The following is a 24,299-nucleotide window of genomic DNA, read 5'->3' as shown; positions in this document are numbered from 1 at the left end:
ATATCGTTAATTTATATTTACTTCCATAATACTAATATAGTTTGAGAGTACTATTATATTATTCAATTTGTACAAGAGAGTTGGAAATTTATTTCTTAGCTCCATATCTGGAGACAGTCTTACCGTCAGGAATGGTATATAAGACAACTTCCTTACCTTGTTCGTATGGCTTATCGACTCTATAGTAACCCTTTCTTTCGAATTGAATGACATCACTTTCCTTTAAACTACGAACATTCAAATCAGCATAGGCCTTAGTATGGAATTCAGTTTCTGGAGTAAGGAAATCTTCAAAGTTATCTTCTTCTTCTAATTTGTCCTTGGTGATTAAATGATCAAAATCAACTAAATCAACTTCAACTTTATCGCTGGTATCAGCTAACCAGGTAAGTTTCTTAGAAGTCTTACGGAAATCACCGTCTAAGTGTAATTTAGCATCAATAGACTTGACCACATCACCTTCCTTGTGAACTTTTTCAACAATGACATTACCCCAGTCCATAAATGTGATTTCTTCACCATCTTCAATGGCTACAGCATCAGCTTGATCAATTAATACTTTATTAGCATAAATGACGGATTTTAATCCTACTTCAGCATTTTTCTTATGTTTAGGTTTTTGTTCAGTTGTTGGTTCAGCAGGTCCGTCCAAGTTAACTACAACAGCATTTTCTTTATCAACAGCTGTAAATCTTGGAGCTATTGGATCAATGACTTTCTTATTTAAAGCCCAAATAACAGACCAATCCAAATTGATGATGTTTTTTGATGGACCTTGAGAGATAATAAAGTTTCTTAACCCTTCAACAGTCATACCTCTTCTTCTAACACCTCTAACGGTTGGGAATCTTGGATCATCCCAGTTAGCAACATACTTTTTATCGACAAACCATTGTAATTTTCTCTTGGATAATAAAGTTCTAACAAAGTTAACTCTTCCAAAATCCCAAATATTAACATGACGTAATTTCAAAGCATTTTGAATCCATTCATATTGTGGGTTACGATCTCTATATTCATTTGTTCTTAAAGCATGAGTTACTCCTTCAATAGAATCAACTACTGGAACACAGAAATCATAAAGTGGATACATTTTCCAAGCAGTACCAGTTCTATGATGAGGAGTTAAATTACATCTATAAAGAACAGGATCTCTTAAAGTTTTATTGGCAGCGGTATAATCAATTTTAGCTCTTAAACAATTCTTTAATCCTTCTTCAGTACCATTCTTCATTTCTTGTGTAAAGATGGTTAAATTTTCTTCAATTGATCTATTTCTTCTTTCAGAAGGTTCACCTACCATTCTTTGTTCTCTCATCTTTTCTAATGGAGTATCATCACAATAAGCATTACCATCTTTAATCATTTGAATGGCTAATTCATACATAGTATCGAAATAATCAGAAGAATAAGTAACTTTATCACCTTTAATTCCTAAAAGAGCCAAATCTTCAATAATAGAATCTTGGAATTCTTCCTTTTCTTTAGTAGGATTAGTATCATCAAATCTAATAATTAATTTACCCTTATAATTATGAGCAAAATATTCATTTAAAATAGCAGCTTTAGCATGTCCGATGTGTAAATATCCAGAAGGTTCAGGTGGGAAACGAGTAACGACTTCACCTATTTTAGCACCTGGTAAATCAATATCAAAATTAGCCTTATGGGTTTCTTTTTTACCTCCAGTACTAGCAGCCTTAAGGGATTTTCTTAATTCATTAACTGATTTAGTATAGAATTCAATAGTATTTTCAAATCTCTTATCTGAAGCTAATAAATTATACCATCTAGAAATATTGATATAAACTTCATTCTTAATGATAGAACCCATTAAAGCATTGGCACGTAAGGCACCCCATACAGCATAATCGGCTAATGAATATCCATTACCTACAACAAATGAACGTAAATTTAAATGAGCATCTAAAGTTTCTAAATCAGTTGATAATACCTTAAAGTTCTTGATGTACAAGTGATTCAAAGCGAATTCTGCCCATTTTTGAGATTCCTTAGCATCACTAACAACTGATGGGAACTTTTCACTCAAATAAGTTAAGATTTCTAATTGAGTTTCATAAGTTTTACCTTCAGGTGTTACTAATTTAGCACCGATATCTGCCTTAGTGGGGTCAACTGATTTTTCATCGATAAATTCAATGGGGATGGATACTTCATCCACTATTTCGTCTATAATTTTCACAGCAAGTAAAACTGGGTACGCAACGGCAGTAGCCTTAGTAGCTACCGACAATATAAATGACATTGGTGATGGTGAGACTTACTACTGAGTTCGCTAGAGTTCAATTGAGTCACCTCTCCCCTGAGCTCTGAAAAATTTTAGAACTTTAGCGGGAGTTCCTCGCTGGCGCACTAACGTTTACCGACTCAGCGTGCATTTATGCACGTGATCTCGTTAGGGCTTCTTCGCTAATACGCTTAAGTACTAGACGATGGATCCGCTAAGTGAAGACTAAGTCATTAACTATTATTCTTACCTCCATTATGAGTTCCAATACCAGACGGTCAGGCTCACCCAGTCCACAGGGACTCCAGCGTCCTACAGCAAAAAGATCACCGTCCATTTTAGTAACAGACTCCCGGACTCACTACGTTAAGGGAGCTCGAGCACCCTTCGCAGGACACAACTACAAGAAGCAGCAACAGCAACAGCAACAGCAACAACAGCAACAGCAACAGCAGCAACAGAGTCAACAAAGTCAGCAAAATCAACAGAACAACCAATTGGGTCATTACCAGAGTCCTAGTCCCAACCATGGTAGTTTCCATCAGGAACAGCACCAGAGTGCTCTTCAGAAGAGATTAACGTTTCGAAGTAAGTATACGGATATATCAGTAGATAAGCTTCTCAGTAATTCCAGTGATATTCCTTCTGGACAAAGTAGACTCCCTTCCTTAATTTCCAGTACCATTCGAAGCTCATCTCCCTATGGTCGTACTATGTCTCCTACTCTAGGAGCTCAACCCCTGGAAAGTTTACGACGTAATATCAGAAGTATTCCCAAATTATCTCAATCCTTACCATCCAGAACATCCAAAACATCCCAGAAATTGGTTCTTATTCCTGATCAACAACGGTACAATTCGCCTCCACCTCAGAATATCACATCACAATCTTCATCTCAAGATTTACATACTCAAATCCAACGATCTCGAGCTGAATTAATGGCTAAAGAAGCTCGAGCTCAGGAATTCAGTCGTATGACAGCATATTTCATCTGTGATCAATTCAATTTACTGGCAGTATCCAAATTTTTACGAGAGAATCATGAAGTTAAACCTCGGATGTATGACGAAGCTCTTTATGTTCCGTATGCTTTACCATTATTACCAGGTACTGATGGATTTCGAGTAAAATCCAACAATTCCATGAAATTACAGGCTAATAAGCGTATAATGGAGAAGTTAATTAATCGTAGTGAACAGGCAACTCATTTATATGAGTATTATTCTGGAGTAGAGACTCCTGAAGATGCTAACAATTATTCGATGGATCCCGAGACGGAGAATTTCGATAATTCCCCCTTTGATCCCTCTGAACCGCAATTCTTTGCTCCTCCTTTAGAAACTAGCCGGATTAGTGAGGATGGAGTTAATAGTATCAATAGTATCAATAGTGCCGAATCTGCCACTTCTGTAAACTCTCCTAATGGAGAAACTACCACTTCCAATTCTAATTCTAATTCGCATTCCAATTCAAATTCAAATTCAAATTCAAATTCAAATTCAAATTCAAGTCAATTGAAAGAACCTATAGTGACCGCAGCTGAAAAGGCTGAAGAGAGATCATCTCATAATATTCATACTCAAGCTGAGATATCCAAACACCATGCCGAAATGTTTATCTTTGCTTATGGGATTGTGGTATTCTGGAATTTTTCAGAGATCCATGAAAAGAATATTTTAGCCGATTTGGCCTTTGCATCAGATGAACCTGAACCACTATTAATTAACCCTATAGATGAACAAGATATTGAAACTGAAGAGTTTCATTTTGAGTATGATAATCAGATCCATCGTCCACGGATTTATAATGATATGATCACCTTACGGTCGGGAGATCATCTTATTAAATTGACTATGTCTCATGCTATAGCTCAACTGACTAAATTATGTTTATTTGAGAGTCGAATGGTGAATGTTTTACAACTGATTTCTAAATTACCCAGAAAATTAGCATTAACTGGTAGATTAGGACTTAAGAGAACTCAATTACTTAAGAAATCAGGGAAATTATTTAAACTCCGAGTGGATGTTAACCTTTCTAGTTCAATTCTTGATACACCCGACTTCTTCTGGTCGTTTGAACCAGCTTTACATCCTCTTTACAATGCAGTTCGTGAATATCTTGAAATCGATCAACGAGTTCAAGTACTTAATGATAGATGTAAGGTATTCTTAGAATTTCTGGATATTGTTAGTGATAGTATGAATGAAAAGAATACCAATCGGATTACATGGATGATTATTGTTATCATCTTTCTCAGCTTATTTGTTAGTCTCTTTGAGTTCTTACTTGAGATTATATAGTGGAATATAAGTTTCATAATAATAGAAAAAACATATATTACATAATCTACATCATTAATTGAAGCATACTAATAGAGGTATACTTAAGATTAAATAGAATCTCTACATAGATACGAAATAATTTACTAAATATTTGCAATAACTAGTAGCCTTGACTCTGAGGATTTTACTCTATTCAACGGATTTATAGTAGGGGCAGTTTTTAATATGTAATGTTTCAGATATATGTAAGATATATTATGTACTGTTTCAGATTTTAGGGAGTTTTTCTATGCACTCCATAATGGAGACTATAAATGCAAAAATTATCTATCAAATTATAAAACCTCTGTTTATTAGGTTAATAGTTCAACCCAGATCTAACACTTGCCATCTATTGTGAATCCGATTTGTGGGTTGTACGCTAAAAATTGTTATAAAGTATAAATATCATTTAAATAGGATTTTTGTTTACTAACTGTAGGTCAACTCATGTGAAAATATCGGTTTCCTGAGTCATCTTTAGGTTCCTAATCATTTATTCGGTTCTGAGGTATACATTTAATATAAATAAATATTATATAATAATTTATCAGTGTAGTTTTAATCAGTTGTATGGACTTTTTCCTGGTTTCACACTTTACTATAAATTGTGGGATATCTTGGCTGTATTAAAGTTGCCAATACATAAATCGCGATAATTCCTTGAGTATTAGCTACATGCTTGTTTTCTAAGGTAATTAGAAGACGATATAGTCGGGGTTGTGTTTTCTTGCCTCATATCTAACATTTTATTCCATTTAGGCTATTGCTAACTTTAGTTTGGTAAGAATGTGTTTCACTAATGCTTTTATATATCTGGTTTTGTCCATTTTAATATATATTATTTTAAATTAATTATTCAATTATTTGTAACTTGAACAAGTACAACTATGTAATTTCCATCAAATCTCTACAGCTGTTATCACCTACAATAGATATTTAGAACAAATTTAAGTTCTCGTCATACATTACAATAGGACAACTTTATAACTAACAAAATTATAATGTGATATTCTGTGAATTTATTTAATCGTATCACTTTCACTATACATATTAACCACATGTCACTTAATTCCTTACCCGACTAACGTCAGTTTAATCCACTATAATCTGCCGCTCTTGTTAGCCCTGCTTGTAGGAAGTTTAGTCCTATTGGCTGGGTTCAATACTTGATTGTAAGACTTGAGCTAGTAACTTTATAACGCAAAATTCTATATAAAACTAAATACAATTGCTATTTATCAGAATAAATACAATTACCATCACTAGATGATTTCACCAGGATTCTAAGTATCATAAATGGCCATGAGTAATGAATACGACTTATACTGGCTGTAAACTCCATGTTGGAAATTCCTGCACATAGCTCTCCATATAATACTCCACATAATCATTGCCTTTAATAACCGAAGTAAAGAAGCTTATTCCTCTACAATTTAGAACCACTAAGTAGTTCACCATGTCGCTCCCCTCCAAATATGCGCCGGGAGGGATAAGTCCCAGTGATGAACACCGCACTGTGACTACAGGTACACCGCGAGCTAGGAAACCTATAAACTACACTATACGAGTAATTGAAGATCGGATTGAAGACGCCGTTCAGCATCTGCAGCAACACCATCATCATCACCACCAAAACCACTACCAAAACCAAAACCAAAACCATTACCAAAATCACATTAGAAGATCATCAGATGATATAGAAATGGTAGGTATGGATGATTATAAAGAAGTAGATGTAATATCTGAATTTGTTAATTACTCTCGTGGATCCGGTGACCTTGTATATAGCGATTCTATGGATGGTATAGAACATTACAGTACTCAAGTAGAAGTTATTGAAGGTAATGTTTCGTATATGGTTATAGATACTAATTTCATATTATCTCATTTGAATATTCTTGATCAAATGAAGAATCTTGCTCATAAATATGGGTTAAAGATGATTATTCCTATTGCCGTAATGCAAGAATTGGATGGATTAAAGAATTCCACTAGAAACGTAAGTGAATCTGAAGATCGAATATCAGGTAAGTCTGTAGGTCATTTGGCTCGTTGGGCTAATGATTGGATCTTTTCTCAGTTTGCTAAGAATAGTACCGTTGTTCAAGGTCAGAATCTACGTCAAAGAATTGATAAATCTACTCTACAAGATGATGCGATATTAGATTGTTGTCTTTGGTGGAAGCAAAATCATCCTAAATCCTTAGTAGTATTGTTTTCTAACGATAAGAATTTCTGTATGAAGGCGCTTGCTAATCATATCTTGACGGTTAGCTTTAGAAAAGATATGACTGCCGAACTAATTGCCAAAGTAATTCATGATGAGAATGTTCGAATATTCGGTGAATTAAAATCAGAAACTGTACATAGAACCCAAGTAATAGCGGCTGAACCACCGATTATTTCACCAGCTGAACCATCTGATGAATGGAAGGATGCTACGAAAAGTATTATTGAGTTCTCTAGCTTCTCAGAAGTAGCTTTTCGTGTACATTATGAGATTCAAACAGTAACTCTTTCTGCTATTCATCATTGTATGGAAAATGAATATGGTGAAGATTTAGATTTATTACGAGATTATGATAAGAACTCCATAGTTACATTATATGATTGTTCTCAGGTATTTATAAGGTTCTGGTTTACAGTATTTCAAGCTTGTTTCAAAAAATTGCCCAATAAACTAGTGCCGTTTGAAGAAGATGGTCATGGAAGAAATTCAATCAAAACTCCTATTCATGTGGATATACCTACAGATCCAGTTGATTTACACGCATTTGTCAAATTCTGGTCGGCTGTACTTACTACTATATATCATTCAGAAATGAACGAGGTTGAAAATAATGCTTTAGAATTATTAATAGAGAGATGGGAGAAGATGGCAACCCTATTTTAGATTCCTTCGTTTTTGAGAAAGAGATCCAAACTTCTTGGGTCTTATTGGTTGATTGGGTTGTTCTTCCTTCTTGATCTTCTTTACAGGTGAGCTTTTCAATACTCCAAACTTCCTTTTGGTTCCTCGTTTTGTTTCATCTGGTTCTTGTTCTGGTTCTGGTTCGTTTTTTAGTTCTGGTTCCATCTCTGGTTCTTGCTTTAGCTTGATTTCCACGAATGGATCTTCTTGCTTATATGGTGCCAGACTGATATTGGATGGTTGGAAATTATCAGTGAGCCAAATATTTGAAAAGTTCCATGCTGAATGATCTGTAAGGGATGTATGTACAATGTCGTGTAGTCTTTTCTCAGAAGATCTTGCTACTCTCTTTGCTTGACTTAAGTATTGCTCATTTACATATTTATCCCATTCCACTGAGTTAAATTCTGCCATATCAGATGCATCAAGCTTGTTATTCTTCTTAAATTTATTGATTAATTGCAGTCCATGGCTGAGCTTAAAGTTCTCTGATAGAAACTTAATATATAGATCCTTTACCTGTACACTATGTTGGAGTTGTCGTAACTTGTAAGTTAGATACTGTTGGTTAGCGAACTGTTGATAGTTCAATCCCGCAAGGAATGCTGCCAATTGCGTCGAATCTTGCTGATGTACATAGAACTTCCATTTAAAATCGGTGTGATCAATGTGGATATCTAATTGACCGTTATGGTACAGACATATTAACCCCAGCTTCAATTCCTTGGAACTGTATATTGCCTTATGAATAGTGGCGACAAGCTCTTTACGCTCATAATCCAAACTGACTGAATAGCCTAATTTCGTGGCATATTCATACACCGACTCAGTCGTATCTGTCCAGAGGCCATTGAAATTCGTAACGTATAGTCGGTAACCCTCCGTCTCTGGAACTAACCCTATGAGTACTTCACTTGATTGAAGTCCCTGCACTGTACTGGTAGTCCACTTTTGCGGTAACGTTATCATATTGTGCGACTGTAACTTCTCTACCCACTACCCCACTAAATTTGTAGTCGCAGTGTTTTACAGTACTGACTTTTTTCTTACGAGTGCCCTGGTTGCTGAGCTTCGTTCTTTATTTGATATTTGTCTGTAATGCATCAAGTGGTTATTCGCAGCGATCATATCACTGAGATTGTGGATAGAGTTTTGGCTAACTGTAAAAATGTCTTGCCCAAAAGACGGTATATCATTTCACTAGCAGGGATCCCAGGAGCCGGTAAGTCCACCTTATCGTCGTTAGTAGCTCAGCAACTTAACCAGACGGTTAAAACTATCGTATTACCACAGGATGGGTTTCATCTCTACCGATGGCAATTGAATGATATGCCCGATAGTGAAGAAGCCATCAGACGCAGAGGAGCTCCATTTACTTTCAATGCTAAAGCATTTGTACAGTTGATCAGTCAATTGAATGATCCCGTCTATTCGCAGCATATTATTAATGCTCCTTCGTTTGATCATAAACTCAAGGATCCTATTGAGGATGATATCCATATTGAGCCTGATGTTCAAGTGATTATTATAGAGGGTAACTATGTATCGTTAAGAGATCCTGACTGGCGAGATATTCATCAGTATGTGGATGAGTCATGGTTTATACAGACAGATATAGAAGTGGTTAGAGATAGAATAATTAAACGACATTTGGCAGCAGGGATTGCCAATAATTTAGAGGAAGCTACTGAGCGAGCTGATGGTAGTGATCTTGCCAATGCCAAATACATTCTTGCTCACTCTGCTCCCGCTGATGTTGTAATAGTTACGCCATAGACAACTAGATTAATTAATATAAAGTTATGTGTATTAACAGATGCAAATTTCTAATGTACAAGAGATGAAGAATAATAAGTTAAGGATTAGGCAGGAGACACGTTATACTTCATCTTGATTCCCATGGCTGATAATTCAGAGTCTAAGTATTTCAATACAAATGGAATAGCCACAGTTGAAGTGTTGTCTCCTCCTACAAACTTCTTACCTTGACCATCTTCCCAAATATCAGAGTCATTGGCATAACCGTGTTTTTGAACATAGGTATCCAATTTTTGAGAACATCTACGACATCTTACAGTAGCCAAAGATCCGATTCTTGGGACTGTAGTTTGAGTGGTTAATATAGAACCACATTGACGACAGATGGATGTTTGTGTATAATCAGAACAATTCAAAAGTCTATCCTGTAATAAGAAGGAAGTACCATGACCAATTAAAGCATCTCTTTCCATTTCTCCTACACGAATACCACCAGATCTCTTTCTACCTTTAACAGGTTGCATAGTTAATGAATTAACAGGTCCAGTAGATCTAACTTGGAACTTATCATTAACCATATGTCTTAATCTTTGATAGTATACACATCCGATATAAATATCGGCTCTTAATTCTTCACCAGTAGCTCCAGAATACATTGGTTCATTACCGTGATAATTATATCCAGCTGAAAGTAATTGTTCACCAAAGAAATCAGCTGGGGTATCATCTTCACTAAATTTCCATGGAGTAGAATCTTGAGCAATACCATGTAATGCTCCAGCTTTACCAGCTAATGATTCTACAAACATTCCAATAGTCATACGAGATGGGAAAGCATGAGGATTAATAATGACATCAGGTTGAATACCTGTTTCAGAAAAGGGCATATCAATTTGAGGCCATTTTCTTGAACAAACCCCCTTTTGTCCATGTCTAGATGAGAATTTATCACCAATGAGTGGTTGTCTAGTAATTCTATATTTGATAGTAAGTTGTTGACCTTCTTGATCAGCATTATCATCACCAATAAGTTTAACTTCTTCAATATAGGCTGGTTCATTGGAATGATAAGTCTTAACTTTAGTCTTACCTAAAGTTTCATCAAAGTATGCCACAATTGGATCACCTTCTTCAACTTTAACTCCAATAATAGGTAATCCATCATCATCCAATTTTTCTTTCCATGATTCAGGCCAAGAATCTTCTCCAAATCCGAAATGTTGAGTGATTGGATCTCCTCTTCTTCTAGATTGAGATAAATCTACTTTTTCAACTTTATAAACAGTACCATAACCAAATCCTCTTTCATCCGCAGATTTATTAATAATCATTGCATCATCCATATCATATCCAGTATAAGAAATGACTGCTACAACAGCATTCATACCATTAGGGAAATTATCCATTCCATAATCATCATAAAGATTGGCTTTAACAATAGGAGTTTGACCAGTTTGTAATCTATATAATTTATTATCAGATCTATGAACCAAGGCAACTCCAGGAGTTCCCATAGTTTGTTTACCCATTTGACATTGATACATATTTCTTGGAGATTGATTAAAATCTGAGAATGGAGTTAAATTAGCTAAAATTGATAAAATATTTGTAGGAGATTCTTCTACATGACTATGAATATTATTAGTAATTTCTTCAGGAGTTACAGCAATATTCATATAAACTTGTTCAAATGGTCCCAAGATATCTTTCTTATTTAATGGTAAATATTTGACAGGTCTCATCATTCTAGCTCTACCACCAAATAAGTATAAACCTGGATATTGACCTTTAGTAGATGGTGGAACATAACCAATTTCTAAATCTAATGGTAAACCATGATTACCTTCAACTTTCCAAAATCTTAAAGTATCAGCTACAATCTTACCTTGTTCATGACTAGTCCATCCAACAATCTTACCATCTAATTGAATACAACATACATTAGGTCCAGCTGCAAAAGTATGAGCTGGTGATACACCTAATTTAGATAAACAATTAGTAACTTGAGATACATCTGAATCTTGAGTAGATATTTTACATTTATGAGCTAAATGATTTAATAAACCACATGGTGAACCATCTGGAGTATGAACAGGACATAAGAAACCCCAAGATTCTGGTAATAACTTTCTAACTGTAGTAGTTTTCAATTCAGCAAAGAAAGAACCTCTATGAACCATTCTGAAATGAGAAATAAATCTATGGAAATTAATCTTTTCTGCTACCACGGTATAACCAGATACTTGTTGTAAATCTAAACCAGATTGAGAAACTAAGTTACCAGTAGAAAGAAAGTATTGTAATTTTTGTCCAATATTTTCATTAATCTTTAAGAATACTTTAGACATATACTTTCTATCATTAAAGTTAACAGCTAGTCCACGATTAATATCTGATTGGATTTGTAAACGAATGTTTTGTAAGTATTCTTCAATCTTTTCTTTAATAATCATTCCATAAAGGAATCCTCCTAATAAAACTTCTTGATGTTGAGTAGCATCAGGATTATCAGGAGAACAATCTCCTGCCACTAAAGCATATAACTTTCTGATCATGAATAAAAGCATCTTAAACTTATCGGCATTATTATCTAAATGAACCAATACAATTCTTCTTAATACTTCTTTACCAACTTCAATATCAGATACATCAGGAGTTGCATTAAATACAATTCTAAACTTATCACCTAAATAAGCTAAAGTTTCTTGTTTGGAATATAAGTTATAGTTTTTAAATGATCTTAATAATAATTCCAATCTATCAGTTAAGAAGGAATTCTTAATGTCTGATCCTACAATTCCATTGAAGATTTCTCTATCATTGGTTTCTACAAGGGCCTTTAAGATCATGACTACTGGAATTAAATATTCATTCTTTCTCCATGAGAATCTGAAAGTAACATTACCATCATTTAAGTAATGTAAGACATTGGTTTGTGAAGTTTGATCGGGTCTTACACATCTGATTTGAATCCCAAATTTGGAGTATGAAGCACCTCTATTTCCAAATGAAGGTCTGATTAATGCCATAGGATGATTTCTTCTTTGTACAATTAACATTCTGATTAATTTTTCAATCCCATTGACTATGAAATATCCTCCTAATTCATCTGATTCTTCTTTATAATCAATTAATTGTTGAGGACTTAATCCTTGTAAATGGCATCGATTAGAGTTGACCATAATAGGTAATTGACCAACTTCTCTTATTTCCGACACTTCTTCACCAGAGTCATTGACAGTCCATGCTACTTTCAATAATAATCTAGCCTTATAAGTAGACATTCTTTCTCTACATTCATAAGGTAAAGTCTTTCTATTAATGGATAATTTATCGTTGGCATTAACGGCAGGTTTTACCAATTGGACTGAATCCACTCGAATGTTTAATTTATTACCTAATCTTCCGGTAGCATCATTATTAGTATCGAAAATAGTTTTAGTTCCAATATCTGCTACGGCCATATTTAAGAGTCCTCCATGAGGTCCTTCGGTTAAGGCATTGAAGGAGTCAAGATGAGGTTCGATGGCATCCTTTAATAAGGGATAAATGTCCTGGTTGGACTTGGGTGGGTTTCTAAACCGGTCCTCTCTCTCGAGGGTTCGGAACTGAGCTGATGGCATGGTGGTGATAGTCCGAGTTGGTTGAAAGATGGGAGACTCATCTTGAAAAATTTATTTAGATCTGAAAAAAAGTTGTAGATGAGGTAAGGTTGTCAGGTGCGTGGGGTCATGCGATAGTCACGTTTCTAGTGATGAGGGTCATGTGCATTCTCACGCGTATATCATGTGCTTCATAATACCCAAATACCCATATAAACTCATCGAATCTTATAGTTAAAAACTATTCTACTACTCCACAGATCCTCTTACAATAATGGCAAAGTCACGTTTCGAATACGTACGAGAGTTCGAAAGAGAAAACCATCTCTTGCCGCAGACGTACATTGTAGTCCGAGTCGACGGCAAGGGATTCCATCGATTCAGTCAGGTGTATGAATTCGACAAGCCTAATGATATTGAAGCCATTCGGGTAATGAATGATGCAGCTCAAGAAGTATGTCGTCAAATTCCCGATGTGCTTATGGCATATGGTCAATCGGATGAATATTCCTTTTTGCTTCGAAAGGATTGTCGGTTATATGATAGACGAGAGATGAAGCTCATTACTTTATTTCTGAGTCTTATGACTTCTGCATATACTTATTACTGGAATGTAGCTCACCCCAATAATCTTATTACTATTGATAAGAAATTAGTGGTATTTGATGCTCGTGCCGTAGTGTATCCTAACTTTACTGTTGTTCAAGATTATTTCCGATGGAGACAAGCAGATTGTCATATAAATAATTTATATAATACTACATTCTGGGCTTTAGTACTTAAAGGAGGACTCAGTACTAGTGAAGCAGAACAAACTCTTAGTGGGACATTATCAAAGGATAAGAATGAGATTTTGTTTCTGAGATTCGGTATTAATTATAATAATGAACCAGAAATGTTTAAGAAGGGGACAGTCATAGTACGAGAGGTGGGTAAGAGTTTAGCGAGTGATACTCCAGTAGAAGACTTGTCGAATCGACAATTACAAAGATTGGATAAGGTTATGCGTAAAGCCGAGATTAAGGTATATCATCAGGATATCATTACTGATGAGGAATTTTGGGACAGTCGGCCGTGGCTACTGAGTTAGTGGATGTGACTTAGTGAGAAGTAGCAAGAGTTAGTGAGAATTAGCGAGAGTTAGTGAGAATTATTTAGTGAGAATTACTGAGAATTACTGAGAAGTCTAGCGAGCACTTAGTTAGCGAGTGCGAGTCACTGACTACTAACCACTAACAAACTCATTCTACAACTACATAAAAACTGCTCGACTGTATATGTGTATTAGCAGATCAAATGACCCAATAAATAATTAAATAAATTATATAAATAAATAAATAAATAAATAAATAAATAAATAAATAAATACTAATAATAAATAAAGTTAATAAATAGAATTAAATAAATACATCTCCAGAATTGAATAGAAATTAGACTCAGATATGAATGGAGTCACTAAATGAATGAAAGGCCGAAGCCGGTGTTGGAGAACACGAAAGAGGAGTAGTAGACTCATATGGAGGTGACACTTTGGCGTCCGAAGCTGGAGATGCGTTGGAAACAGTTCCACTCGAAACTGTGGAACCAGATGTAGAGAATGGAACTGTAGACTCGCCATTTGAGAAACAGAATTTATTGATGATATCGGCATAGCTTAACGAGCTAAAGTCCGTAGACAATGGTCTTGTGGATGTGGTGGTGGTAGACAACTTAGAATGGCCATGATTACTGGCCTGTTTAGATCTGTAAGATTGAGAGTATCTCGATTGCTGTATATCAGAGGCCGAATATGAATGCTTGAGTGATGGTCTTGAAGTTTCATCAGTGAAATTATACTTTAATGAAAATGCAGCGGCATTAGTAGGCTCTGAATCATCACGTTCAACAGCCTTCAATTTGAGTACCAACTCCTTATACTCCTTCTTTTGTTTTTCCTGTTTCTTTGTATCCTGTTGTTGTTTGGTTGTGGTGGTGGAGGTGGTGGATGATGGCTTGTATGTATATGTTTGGATACCACTAGAAGTTACAGGGGATAAGTGGATTTGATAGTTATTGGTGTTGTTGTTGTCCCAATACACTTGACCATTGACCGTATACTTAATGCACATTTGAATCTTAACTACGTTACTACTGAATCCATTGGTAGTAGAGACTGTTGAAGTGGTAGTATCAGTTGTAGATTCATTACCAATCAAATCATCAAGTAAAATCTTTAACTTGAATTGATCTACGTTAGGACCAAGACTGGCGTGATAGCTGGTTGTTCCGGAATAACCATTAAAGAAGATACTGGTGGCCCAATTATCGAGGGTAAGTTTAAGAGCAACTTCCTTTTCAAACCCATAGTTGGCAACATTAATGAGTCCAAAGAGATATGACTTACCAGCTTCCTTAACAAGTGATACTGATGCAAGATATACAGGTCTGGTTGATGAAGTGGCGGTGATGGGATTAGAGTTATTGGCTGAATTAGTAGTCAAATAACTAGGATAGGTGGCTGAAGCATTGACATTATTATACAACATTCTGTATTCCTTCTTCTTAAGAAGTGGAGGTGTAGCTGAGGCAGAACGAGGAATCTGGTGAATGGACCAGTCATCTTCATCAGAAGAAGTGTCTGAATTTGCCTCATTGTTTCCCCATTGGAAGTAGTCGCTTCTTCTGTGCTTGCTAGTCAGATTAGAGCGGCGATGTGTATGTGTATGTGTGTATTGAGATGTCAAGCCGAAATCCACATCGGCATAGTCCAACTCTTCATAGTCGTCGTATTCATCCAGATATTGTGGTGAGTCAAGTGGCGTGTTATCGGCAGTAGATACTGAAGATGGAGATTCCATACCGTCAAACATCTTAATGTTAGTGAGACGTGAGGCGAATCTTACTGACTTTGAGCGAGCAAGTTGTGATGTAGAAAGGGCCTTGGGTAAAAGTGATGGTAATTTTAATGAAGATTTAACCAATTCTCCAGACTTCTTACGCACTAGCGATGGAACTTTATTGTCGGCGGCAGGAGTATGATGACTAATGACATGCTTAGCGAGTGGTTTGTAGATGGTAATGGTTGGAGCTGGTGATAACTTGATGGTAGAGAGTGATGATTGGGAGCTTAGTGAGTCAGATGAGCTGTTGTGTGAGTCTGTGGAAGATGCGGATGATGAGGATGAGGATGATGCGGCCAATGCTGTAGCGGGTGCAAGCACCGGCGAGGCTGCGGTTAGCGTCGTGACCGACATGGTTGTTGTGTATGATGGGTTTGTTGGTGGTGTTGTTGGTAGTGGTTCGGTAAATTTCAGAATCTCTTGATATCCACAAAAGGCTTTGTGTGGCAGAAATTATTAATGACCCCCCTTTACGATTATGAGGTGCGTGTGCGTCTATTTCTTTTCTTCTTTTTTCTTTTCTTTTTATTATTATCTTTATTTTTTTTATTGCTGAGAATGTCGTGGCAGCTCAAACAATTAAAAAATAATAAAGTTTTTTCCTGGTCTTCCCTAATTACTAAGATAAGGATAAGATGGAAGTAAATGAGAAATTGTGTGCTATGTTAAGCTTGGCTTTGATGAGCTTGGTGCTTTAAGTATATGATATGATATAATGTTTCGTAACTTTAGCTTAATGTAATTGATGCTAAAGTATATTGCCTAATTCTAATTTAAGTGAATTATGTGGTGCGATGATAATAATAATATTACGTTCTGCTAGTACTGATAAGATTATGCAAATTTTTACGATGATATTCAATTCTTGTTAATGAGTCCCAACAATGATTTTTTATGATACTGGAATTATGCAATGATGATGATGAGTAAATTACAAGGAAGGAAGGAAGGAAGGAAGATGCAAATAATGTAATAGATAGTAATAATAATATACAAGTGTAATGTAATGTAATGTGTTTGATAATTTTTGTTTGTCCTGTTAATATACAAGGTATGTAATGCTATTACTGGTGAATTACCCACTATAATCACCCTAGACTAGTCAATCAATGACATATAAGAAGAAATATATTCCACCAAGAAATAAATAAATAAATATAACTAAATAGATATATAAATGTAATTCGTTACTAGTGGAATTTTCACTAACTTTATATGATTCAGGAGCCTACTTTTCTTCCCTCATGTCTCTAGTTACACACTTCCAAATTAACTGCTGAGGACTAAAAAACATTCCAAAAAATAAAAAAAAATATTAAAAAATAATACATAATATCATATTTTTCTAAATAAAGTTTGCTCAACAATTTCCTCTATTGTAGCAGTTTCCATTGTTCTTGCTTTTCTTTTTCCACCCCCCTTTATAAAATAATTCATTTATTGTGTGAGATGCAAGAGTTTTGTGTAATGCTTATGCAGCCTCTCTCCTCATGGATTTTTGTTTTTTTTTATGTTTTTTATTCTCTTCCACAGCAGATTACGTAGTTCCCACTGCGGAATAAGGATACATTCTTAGGGTTAGTCGTACCCACCAGTAATCAATGATTATCGGAGCTGGCTCCGCTAAGTGTCAAGTGACGTTATGATACTCATTCTTAATCTTATTCTCATTATGGTTGTATCTGACATTTTCACTTTTATAGTGTTACTATATAGTGCGAGAAATAAAATACCCCCCGGCCTGAATCAAAGCCCGCAACATATCCCCTTATTCCGACTCATAAACCAGCGCATCCCCTATGACATGACAGATCATATCATATTATATCATATTTTAACACATTCATGGCTTTACTTCCCGACTATGGGATATTATTTGCTTTGATTTAGTAACTTATTTTTTGTTCTGTATCTCCACCGCACTGTGCTCCCTGCCTCAACCCTAAACCAGCCCATAAATACTGATTGCGCACACTAGGGATAAGGGCTCATATTGCTACTACTAATCGGTCCGCTTGATCAACAACATCCATGTACTCTTACGCATATTCGTACTTATACTATCGCTCGTATAAAATCATAACGCCCTGAACCACACCACAAACCAAATACTACTTGCAACTTTAACATTATCCAAGGCGAGCAGAGAAAAATTCTGAACAATCACTAAGTCGGTTAATTAATATAATTAATAATTAATATTTTAGGCTACGGATATTGTTGGGGTATGTGGAGTAATGTGTAACTTGTGTTTAACGTCAACTTTCTTCTTTATGTCCATTGTAACTGTTTCATCTCCACCATGTACTATACCCATTTTAACTCTATTAGGTTAATTGCAATATTTTCAGTTAGCTCTGTCTCCTCTCTTAATACTGACTGCCTGTAAGTCTAATTTTAATTTCCAATTTTATTTTGCCTAGTTGGTGCAAAATAAACTTTTCAGAACGCGTGTTGGAGAAATAAATTTTTTAAACTCTTTTTCGATTCCTTCTATCTGCCGGAATATCCTGCACACAGTTCCAACCATGCATGATCTCATCCCTTCATTTATTTTCCTAGTGCTTTGTGTAATGTATAGATATCCGTAAAATCCCATTAAAGAAAATATATGAAACTGCCTACGGGTCCCACTCATAACTCTATTGGCTGGTAATGAACCAAATTTTGCCCAGTCTGGTAAATATTAGTGGAGAAAGTCTCAAACAGGCATGTCGGAGAATAATCCTGATACAGCGCTTGTTACGGTAATGAATATCCAGCCAAGGACAGGGTTTGATTTAGGGAGCTAATACTACTACTACTCAGCCTTCGATAGTAATCGGCCAAGAGTAATGTTAGCACATGGTCTGATGTAATAATGATGTAGATAATGAGTGTAACATGAATCTACTGGGCTTATGTATATTGCTTGGTCTAATTGTAAGTCCGATGACTATCTCAATTGTTCAAGCAGACTAATTGACCGAATCTGCACCTAGTTTCAAAACTTGCATGCACCCGGTTTCATGCCAATTTAGTGCAAAATCTGGACCAAATTGGCCAGAGCAGAGTAGAGGAAACAAACTACAACAGACTAAAGTAGAGAAGAGACGGTTACTTTAGTACTTTAGTGAGTCCCCATGTGTTTAGCTTAGCTTGACCTAATTGCATAGTTCAGCCAAGGTGTATGACTACCGAAAGCTTATTACTAAGTACAAACTTAAAACGTGCGCTCATCGATATAAATGATGTTTACAATTATAGTTCGCCTTTGGCGCTTGGCCAATACGTCCGAATGTATCCTACGTCAATGTACATGGTTCTTCGGGTCAATTTCATACTATAATTAGACGATTACCGTTGCTGGCACCAGTGTAGTAGTCAATCATCGCTACCAGTACTCACTAGTTTTTTTTTTTTTTTTTTGTTAGAGTTTCTTTTTTTTTCACCTCAGGCGATGGTAGTCTTTCCGCTTTGTTCCTAAAATCTAACTTTATCTGACCATATCATATTCGCAATAGCAGCGTCATACTCGCACGGGGACGTATAAGAGTGCATAAGTTCTCTTGGTATTCATGCACCGTTTTCACTAATAATTAATGAAATTAATGAAACTAATGAAAAATTAATTAGCGACCTGGTAAGTAGTGGTTGAGCCGTGCGAGCCTATGTGGTGAAACACGATACTATATTTAGTGTAACAGAATTCCCGAAGGATCTGGATCTCGATTGAGTAACTGCATATAGTTCAAGAATATATCTGGAATTACTCACAGTAACAATGAATTGTTACTATACCCCATTAGAAGCCCAGCCAGCGTAGTGGGCCCGTCTTGGTGTAGTTTCTACAGTGGCTGCTTAAGAAAGTCGCTATCTCTGTTTTCACCACAGTAAACAAAAATTAAAGTTGAATCAGATGACTACCTCATAACCATCTCGATTATTTTTTAGATACATATTTTTGCTTTCGTGGGTCCCATTGTTCGCAAACTTTAATTTATTACTCAATTCAGTGCGGATTTTTCTGCCAGAACCAGATTCAAGAGCCAGGGGGCAAAGGATGGATCTATCAACAATAGCCAGCTCAGACACGCACCAGTTATAGTTCCATCGTCCCATTACTCCAATAGGAATAAACACAGACTTGCCCCATATTTATCTTGTGCGTAGCTTAAAGCTTACCCCAGATTATTATTGATAAAATATCAGCGTAACTCTAGCTTGCTTTTCCTAACAAAGTAAAGTCAATTCATTCGTTACAAATTAATATTATTAGAAAAATCTTATTCGTATTGAACTTCCAATTGCAGGAAAAAAGATAAATTGCCTATTAGTATGAAATTTGTATCCCTGCTCCCTGTAATGCTCCTTACTTTCCGCCTATTTTAACTTCGCTATATATTTAGACTATGCTTCTTGCCCTCTTTGCCTGTTATATACTCATTCATTACTTTTCTTTCATTTCTATTGCTCTCATGTTGTACACTATCTAGTAAACTACTACTATCTGCCTTTATGTTAGCCAGTATAACTACTGTCGGATTTCTCACAAGAAGACATTTCCCCTTCTCCTCTTTGCTCCCCTCATTTAATAATAGATCTTTTTATTATAAACTGTCTCCCTCAATTAATTCTTATTGAAATTTGTTTTGTGATATTCATTGTCTCCCGCACACGGACTATGCTTGCCTCTTCTCCTTCACTCGCTGCTCTATTCTTATTTTTTTTTGGTTTTATTTTTTACTTTATTTTTTATATTTTATTTTTTTGGTTGCATTTTTTATTTTTTCAATCTGATTTTAATTTCATTTTTCAGTAATGATCTTAAAGCGCAATTAAAATCCAGCCTTTTGTGTGTGCAATCTCTCCGCTTACCCCTCCCATTGCCCCACATACACAAAAGTAGTACCCAACACAAATTACACATTATACCCTCAATTACAAAATTTTGCAACAATGTCTAATTATAAACAAAATTGTGAGTATAATCACTACAAACCTCCCGAAATTTGCAATTATATTATTTTTTATATATTTTAATTATCTATTTGCATTATTTATTTATTTATTTATTTACTGCTTAGTTACAACTTGGGCTTAGTTCTTGGATGAATCTTCCTTCAAAGTTACAATCCTGTTAAGTATCAATCCTTCGGAAGAACTATCCTTATCTACACAGAAGTATCCCACTCTTAATGCTTGGAATCTGACGGTATTATTTCCCTTTTGTTCAGCAATGTTGAATTGACTGCCTGGAACTTCGACATTTAATGGACTCTTGGCTTCAATTTCGTTAAATCCTGCCTTTTCCACAATTCCTGAAGTCAACACATGCTCACTATCAGGATTAATATCACTCAAGAATCCTTCTGGGTTTTGGTTAGGATTCTCACTCTTGAATAATTGCTTGTATACCCGGATTTCCTTAATAGGAAGCTTGTTGTTATCACCCACCCATTGGATAAATGTCTTAGGTTTGATTTGTTCTCCGTGATTGTATTTGACATGGATAGTTTCAATTTGTCCTTCAGCATTCTTGACTACTTTATTAACACTAATGGTGTATGGTACACGGATCAATCCAACCGGTTGAGATGGAGTTAATCTGAAATATTCTTCAGAATCGGCTACACCTTCTCTGAAATCATTACGTTCAATATAGATGGTTGAGCTTAACTTAACCTTTCTACTTCCAAAGTTTTCTCCTCCTTTACCTGGCTTGTATGGTACATCTATATCTTCACCATGAAGAGCAGGATCATAATTATCAATAACAACCTTGATTGGATCTAAAACCATTAACAAACGAGGAGTAGTGTGATCAAGATAGTTTCTAATGGCTGATTCAAATCTTACGACTTGAATGTTACTATCAGTAGTGGTAACTCCCAAAGTATTAATGAATGATAAAATGGCACCTGGAGGTACACCTCTTCTCTTTATAGCTTCTAAAGTAAATAAACGAGGATCATCCCATCCTCTAACATAATGTTCATTAACTAATTTAGCAATTTTTCTCTTTGACAACACAGTACCAGTAATATTTAATCTACCATACTCACGTTGGGCGGGTCTATAAACATGCAACACATCACATAACCATTCATAACTTTCACGACTAAGACGGAACTCAAGTGTACAAAGTGAATGACTAATGTTTTCAAAAGAATCAACCAAACAGTGAGTGAAATCATAAGTTGGATAAATCTTCCACTTATCTCCCGTACGGTGATGAGGTGTATTCAATACACGATATGCAACTAAATCCCACATTTGAGGATTGGAACTGGTAAGATCCATTTTCATTCTTAAGGTGGCTTCACCAATATCGTACTCACCGTCTCTCATGGCTCTGAATTTCTTCAAGTTTTCTTCAACGGTTTGTTCACGATGTTTACAACCAAATCTTTCTCCACCTAAAGTTCCATCTTCTTTCAATCCTCTTTGAACCTTGACTTCTTCTGGTTTACAGTGACACACATAAGCACGTTCAACTTCAATTAACTTTTCAGCCAAGTCATACAATTCTTGGAAATAATCGGATGAATAAGTGATTTTCCAAGGCTTGTATCCCAACCAACTGACCATTTCTTTAATCGAATTGAAGTATACTTCTTCTTCTGCTTCTGGATTGGTATCATCGAATCGAAGATAACACTTACCCTTATGATAAGCAGCATAACCAAAGTTGACCATAATAGCCTTGGAATGTCCGATATGAAGGAATCCATTTGGTTCAGGAGGGAATCTAGTAAATACATCTCCCTTGGTGAATTCCAAATGAGGTTTAATGAGTTCAGGATACATTTGAGGTTGGTCACCTGCCTTATGTAAATCACCAAGGAACCCCTCGGAGAACATACTTCTTTCTGAAGCAGGAGTGGTAGTAGCAGCTCCAGTACCCTTCTTTTCAGTATTGGCACTTGATTTCTTCTTCTCCTTTTTAACAACATCTCTTTCATCCTTAGGGCCAAGAATCTCCAAGAATAACTTATCGATAATGGGCTTAAACAAGGAAGGAGAGGCCCACTTTAAGCTTGGAACTTTTCTAATTTCTCCCAATACTTTTGGCACCATAACATAACGTTTACTAGTCAACTCCGATTCAATATCGGTAAGGTACTTTTTGATTTCTGATTCAACTTGACTCTCACTAATTTCAATACCAACTCCACTAGCAGCTTGGAAAGATGCCAATTCGGCATCTTCTCCCGCACTAGTTAAATACTTCAACCCTTCACTGACTTGTAAATTAGTTTTGATTTCGTCAGCCAATATACCATCCACAAGTAAGTCTACACGGGCGACTTCGGCACCCTTTAATTCGACCGCTACTTGTTGTAATAATGCCAATTTCTTTTCATCTAATGGACCATCCGATGATACACGGCTTAAGAGTCCGAATAATGTCTGAGACACTTTCTTATTCTTAACAATTTCTTTCGACTTTTTGTCAGTAATTCCAAACCTTTCGAAGGCCGATACTAACTCGGCTTCAGAAACAACTTTATCTGACATCTTGACTTTAATTGATAATTAGGAATAGTAACAGTCGTTGGTGATGACTCTTGACTCAATTAAAAATTTTGGGAAGTCGGCTGGGGCCGCACACGACCGCGAGATCAGATGCACATAAAGCATCCGACACTGTATATTACGCTACGGATGTATGTATAGATGGATTAATGTACCGATATAGTTGAGATCAATGGCAGATATAAGCGACCCATTGTCAGTAGTAAATATTAATGTAGTCAATATTTGTCAGTGTTTGTTGGTAAAACTCAGTATTTCTCAGTTATCGTCAGTAATTGCAGTTGTTAGCAGTCAGTCCTTTTATAGTGATTATCACAAATTCACCCTAAGGTAATTACACAAATATTAACCGAACAGTTTATCTTAATTGCTGACTTCTGACTCAGTAAACTTATCACATAAGTAGTTGCTCTAACGCGTAGTATAGTGCGTAAAGATCATCATCTACGTGCAAAATCGCAGCCATTGGTGCGTACATCGTAGCACGAAAAACCCTTCTATCACTAACTTCACCACTACCACACAACACCAATACCCACTACCACACAACACCAATACCCACTACCACTACTAATACCAATACCAATACCACCCGATGGAAGACCCTTACGACACCTTCTGTTTTATCAGTCGAGCCCTCCGTAATCACCTGACCAATGAGTACTACATTCGTTTTCCTAAACTCAAACAACTCCTCCTCGTGGACAACCATGGACTTGGAACACTGACTCACATTTACATCTACACTTTCCGTCATGAGATAGATCTCCTTATCCAAGACTATAAACAGAAAGCTTTCAACTCGGCGGAATTATTGGGATTATTCTATAATGTCATGATATTATTATACATATCTCCGTATATCAGTAAGAAAATATATCGTCGATTTACGGAAATACATTGGGATTTAATGTCTTCTATGGCATTATATAAACCCGAGTCAACTCTTTTGAATTTGTTAACTCGAAGATCTTTAGGATTAGTTCCATATAGTATAGATCATGATGTTGATAGTGCCCCTAAATCTAATTGGATTAGTACTAAGATTTTACTTAA

General features: G+C 35.8%; 9 protein-coding genes across 9 annotated transcripts; 4 read left to right on the top strand and 5 right to left on the bottom strand. All coding sequences in view use genetic code 12, as the record gives it.

Annotated features, from left to right (window-relative positions):
- Window position 1: 1 nt before the first annotated feature.
- On the bottom strand, window positions 2-2,328 carry GUS1 (glutamate--tRNA ligase). Its single transcript, XM_064882542.1, has one exon. The coding sequence runs from the start codon at window positions 2,264-2,266 to the stop codon at window positions 89-91; it is 2,178 nt and encodes a 725-aa protein (XP_064736371.1). The 5' UTR covers window positions 2,267-2,328; the 3' UTR covers window positions 2-88.
- Window positions 2,329-2,487: 159 nt separating this feature from the next.
- Window positions 2,488-4,658, top strand: RJT21DRAFT_99438 (uncharacterized protein). The gene is made up of 3 exons (XM_064885762.1): window positions 2,488-2,710; window positions 2,861-3,757; window positions 3,803-4,658. The coding sequence occupies exons 1-3, from the start codon at window positions 2,506-2,508 to the stop codon at window positions 4,549-4,551; spliced, it is 1,851 nt and encodes a 616-aa protein (XP_064736370.1). The 5' UTR covers window positions 2,488-2,505; the 3' UTR covers window positions 4,552-4,658.
- Window positions 4,659-6,031: 1,373 nt separating this feature from the next.
- On the top strand, window positions 6,032-7,400 carry RJT21DRAFT_192 (mRNA-processing endoribonuclease; the record flags this gene model as incomplete). The annotated part of the gene is made up of 2 exons (XM_064883651.1): window positions 6,032-7,333; window positions 7,395-7,400. 2 exons carry the CDS (start codon window positions 6,032-6,034, stop codon window positions 7,398-7,400), a joined length of 1,308 nt encoding a protein of 435 aa, XP_064736369.1.
- A 59-nt stretch (window positions 7,401-7,459) lies between these two features.
- Window positions 7,460-8,455, bottom strand: RJT21DRAFT_116088 (uncharacterized protein; the record flags this gene model as incomplete). Its single annotated transcript, XM_064880396.1, has 1 exon — window positions 7,460-8,455. The coding sequence occupies one exon, from the start codon at window positions 8,453-8,455 to the stop codon at window positions 7,460-7,462; it is 996 nt and encodes a 331-aa protein (XP_064736368.1).
- A 129-nt stretch (window positions 8,456-8,584) lies between these two features.
- Window positions 8,585-9,262, top strand: RJT21DRAFT_131666 (uncharacterized protein; the record flags this gene model as incomplete). The annotated part of the gene is made up of 1 exon (XM_064883075.1): window positions 8,585-9,262. One exon carries the CDS (start codon window positions 8,585-8,587, stop codon window positions 9,260-9,262), a length of 678 nt encoding a protein of 225 aa, XP_064736367.1.
- Window positions 9,263-9,305: 43 nt separating this feature from the next.
- On the bottom strand, window positions 9,306-12,893 carry RPA135 (DNA-directed RNA polymerase I core subunit). The gene has a single exon (XM_064884990.1). The coding sequence runs from the start codon at window positions 12,865-12,867 to the stop codon at window positions 9,349-9,351; it is 3,519 nt and encodes a 1,172-aa protein (XP_064736366.1). The 5' UTR covers window positions 12,868-12,893; the 3' UTR covers window positions 9,306-9,348.
- A 210-nt stretch (window positions 12,894-13,103) lies between these two features.
- On the top strand, window positions 13,104-14,195 carry THG1 (tRNA guanylyltransferase). The gene has a single exon (XM_064879906.1). It carries the CDS (start codon window positions 13,121-13,123, stop codon window positions 13,934-13,936), a length of 816 nt encoding a protein of 271 aa, XP_064736365.1. The 5' UTR covers window positions 13,104-13,120; the 3' UTR covers window positions 13,937-14,195.
- On the bottom strand, window positions 14,084-16,079 carry GAC1 (protein phosphatase regulator; the record flags this gene model as incomplete). Its single annotated transcript, XM_064883203.1, has 2 exons — window positions 14,084-15,516; window positions 15,598-16,079. 2 exons carry the CDS (start codon window positions 16,077-16,079, stop codon window positions 14,283-14,285), a joined length of 1,716 nt encoding a protein of 571 aa, XP_064736364.1. The 3' UTR covers window positions 14,084-14,282.
- Window positions 16,080-20,758: 4,679 nt separating this feature from the next.
- Window positions 20,759-23,229, bottom strand: GLN4 (glutamine--tRNA ligase). Its single transcript, XM_064882541.1, has one exon. It carries the CDS (start codon window positions 23,223-23,225, stop codon window positions 20,805-20,807), a length of 2,421 nt encoding a protein of 806 aa, XP_064736363.1. The 5' UTR covers window positions 23,226-23,229; the 3' UTR covers window positions 20,759-20,804.
- Window positions 23,230-24,299: the final 1,070 nt, after the last annotated feature.

Source organism: Scheffersomyces amazonensis (assembly GCF_036850825.1).
Source record: "Scheffersomyces amazonensis strain UFMG-HMD-26.3 chromosome Unknown RJT21scaffold_7, whole genome shotgun sequence".
In the NCBI taxonomy this organism is placed as follows: Eukaryota; Fungi; Ascomycota; class Pichiomycetes; order Serinales; family Debaryomycetaceae; genus Scheffersomyces; species Scheffersomyces amazonensis.
This window is presented reverse-complemented; position numbering and strand designations above follow the sequence as displayed.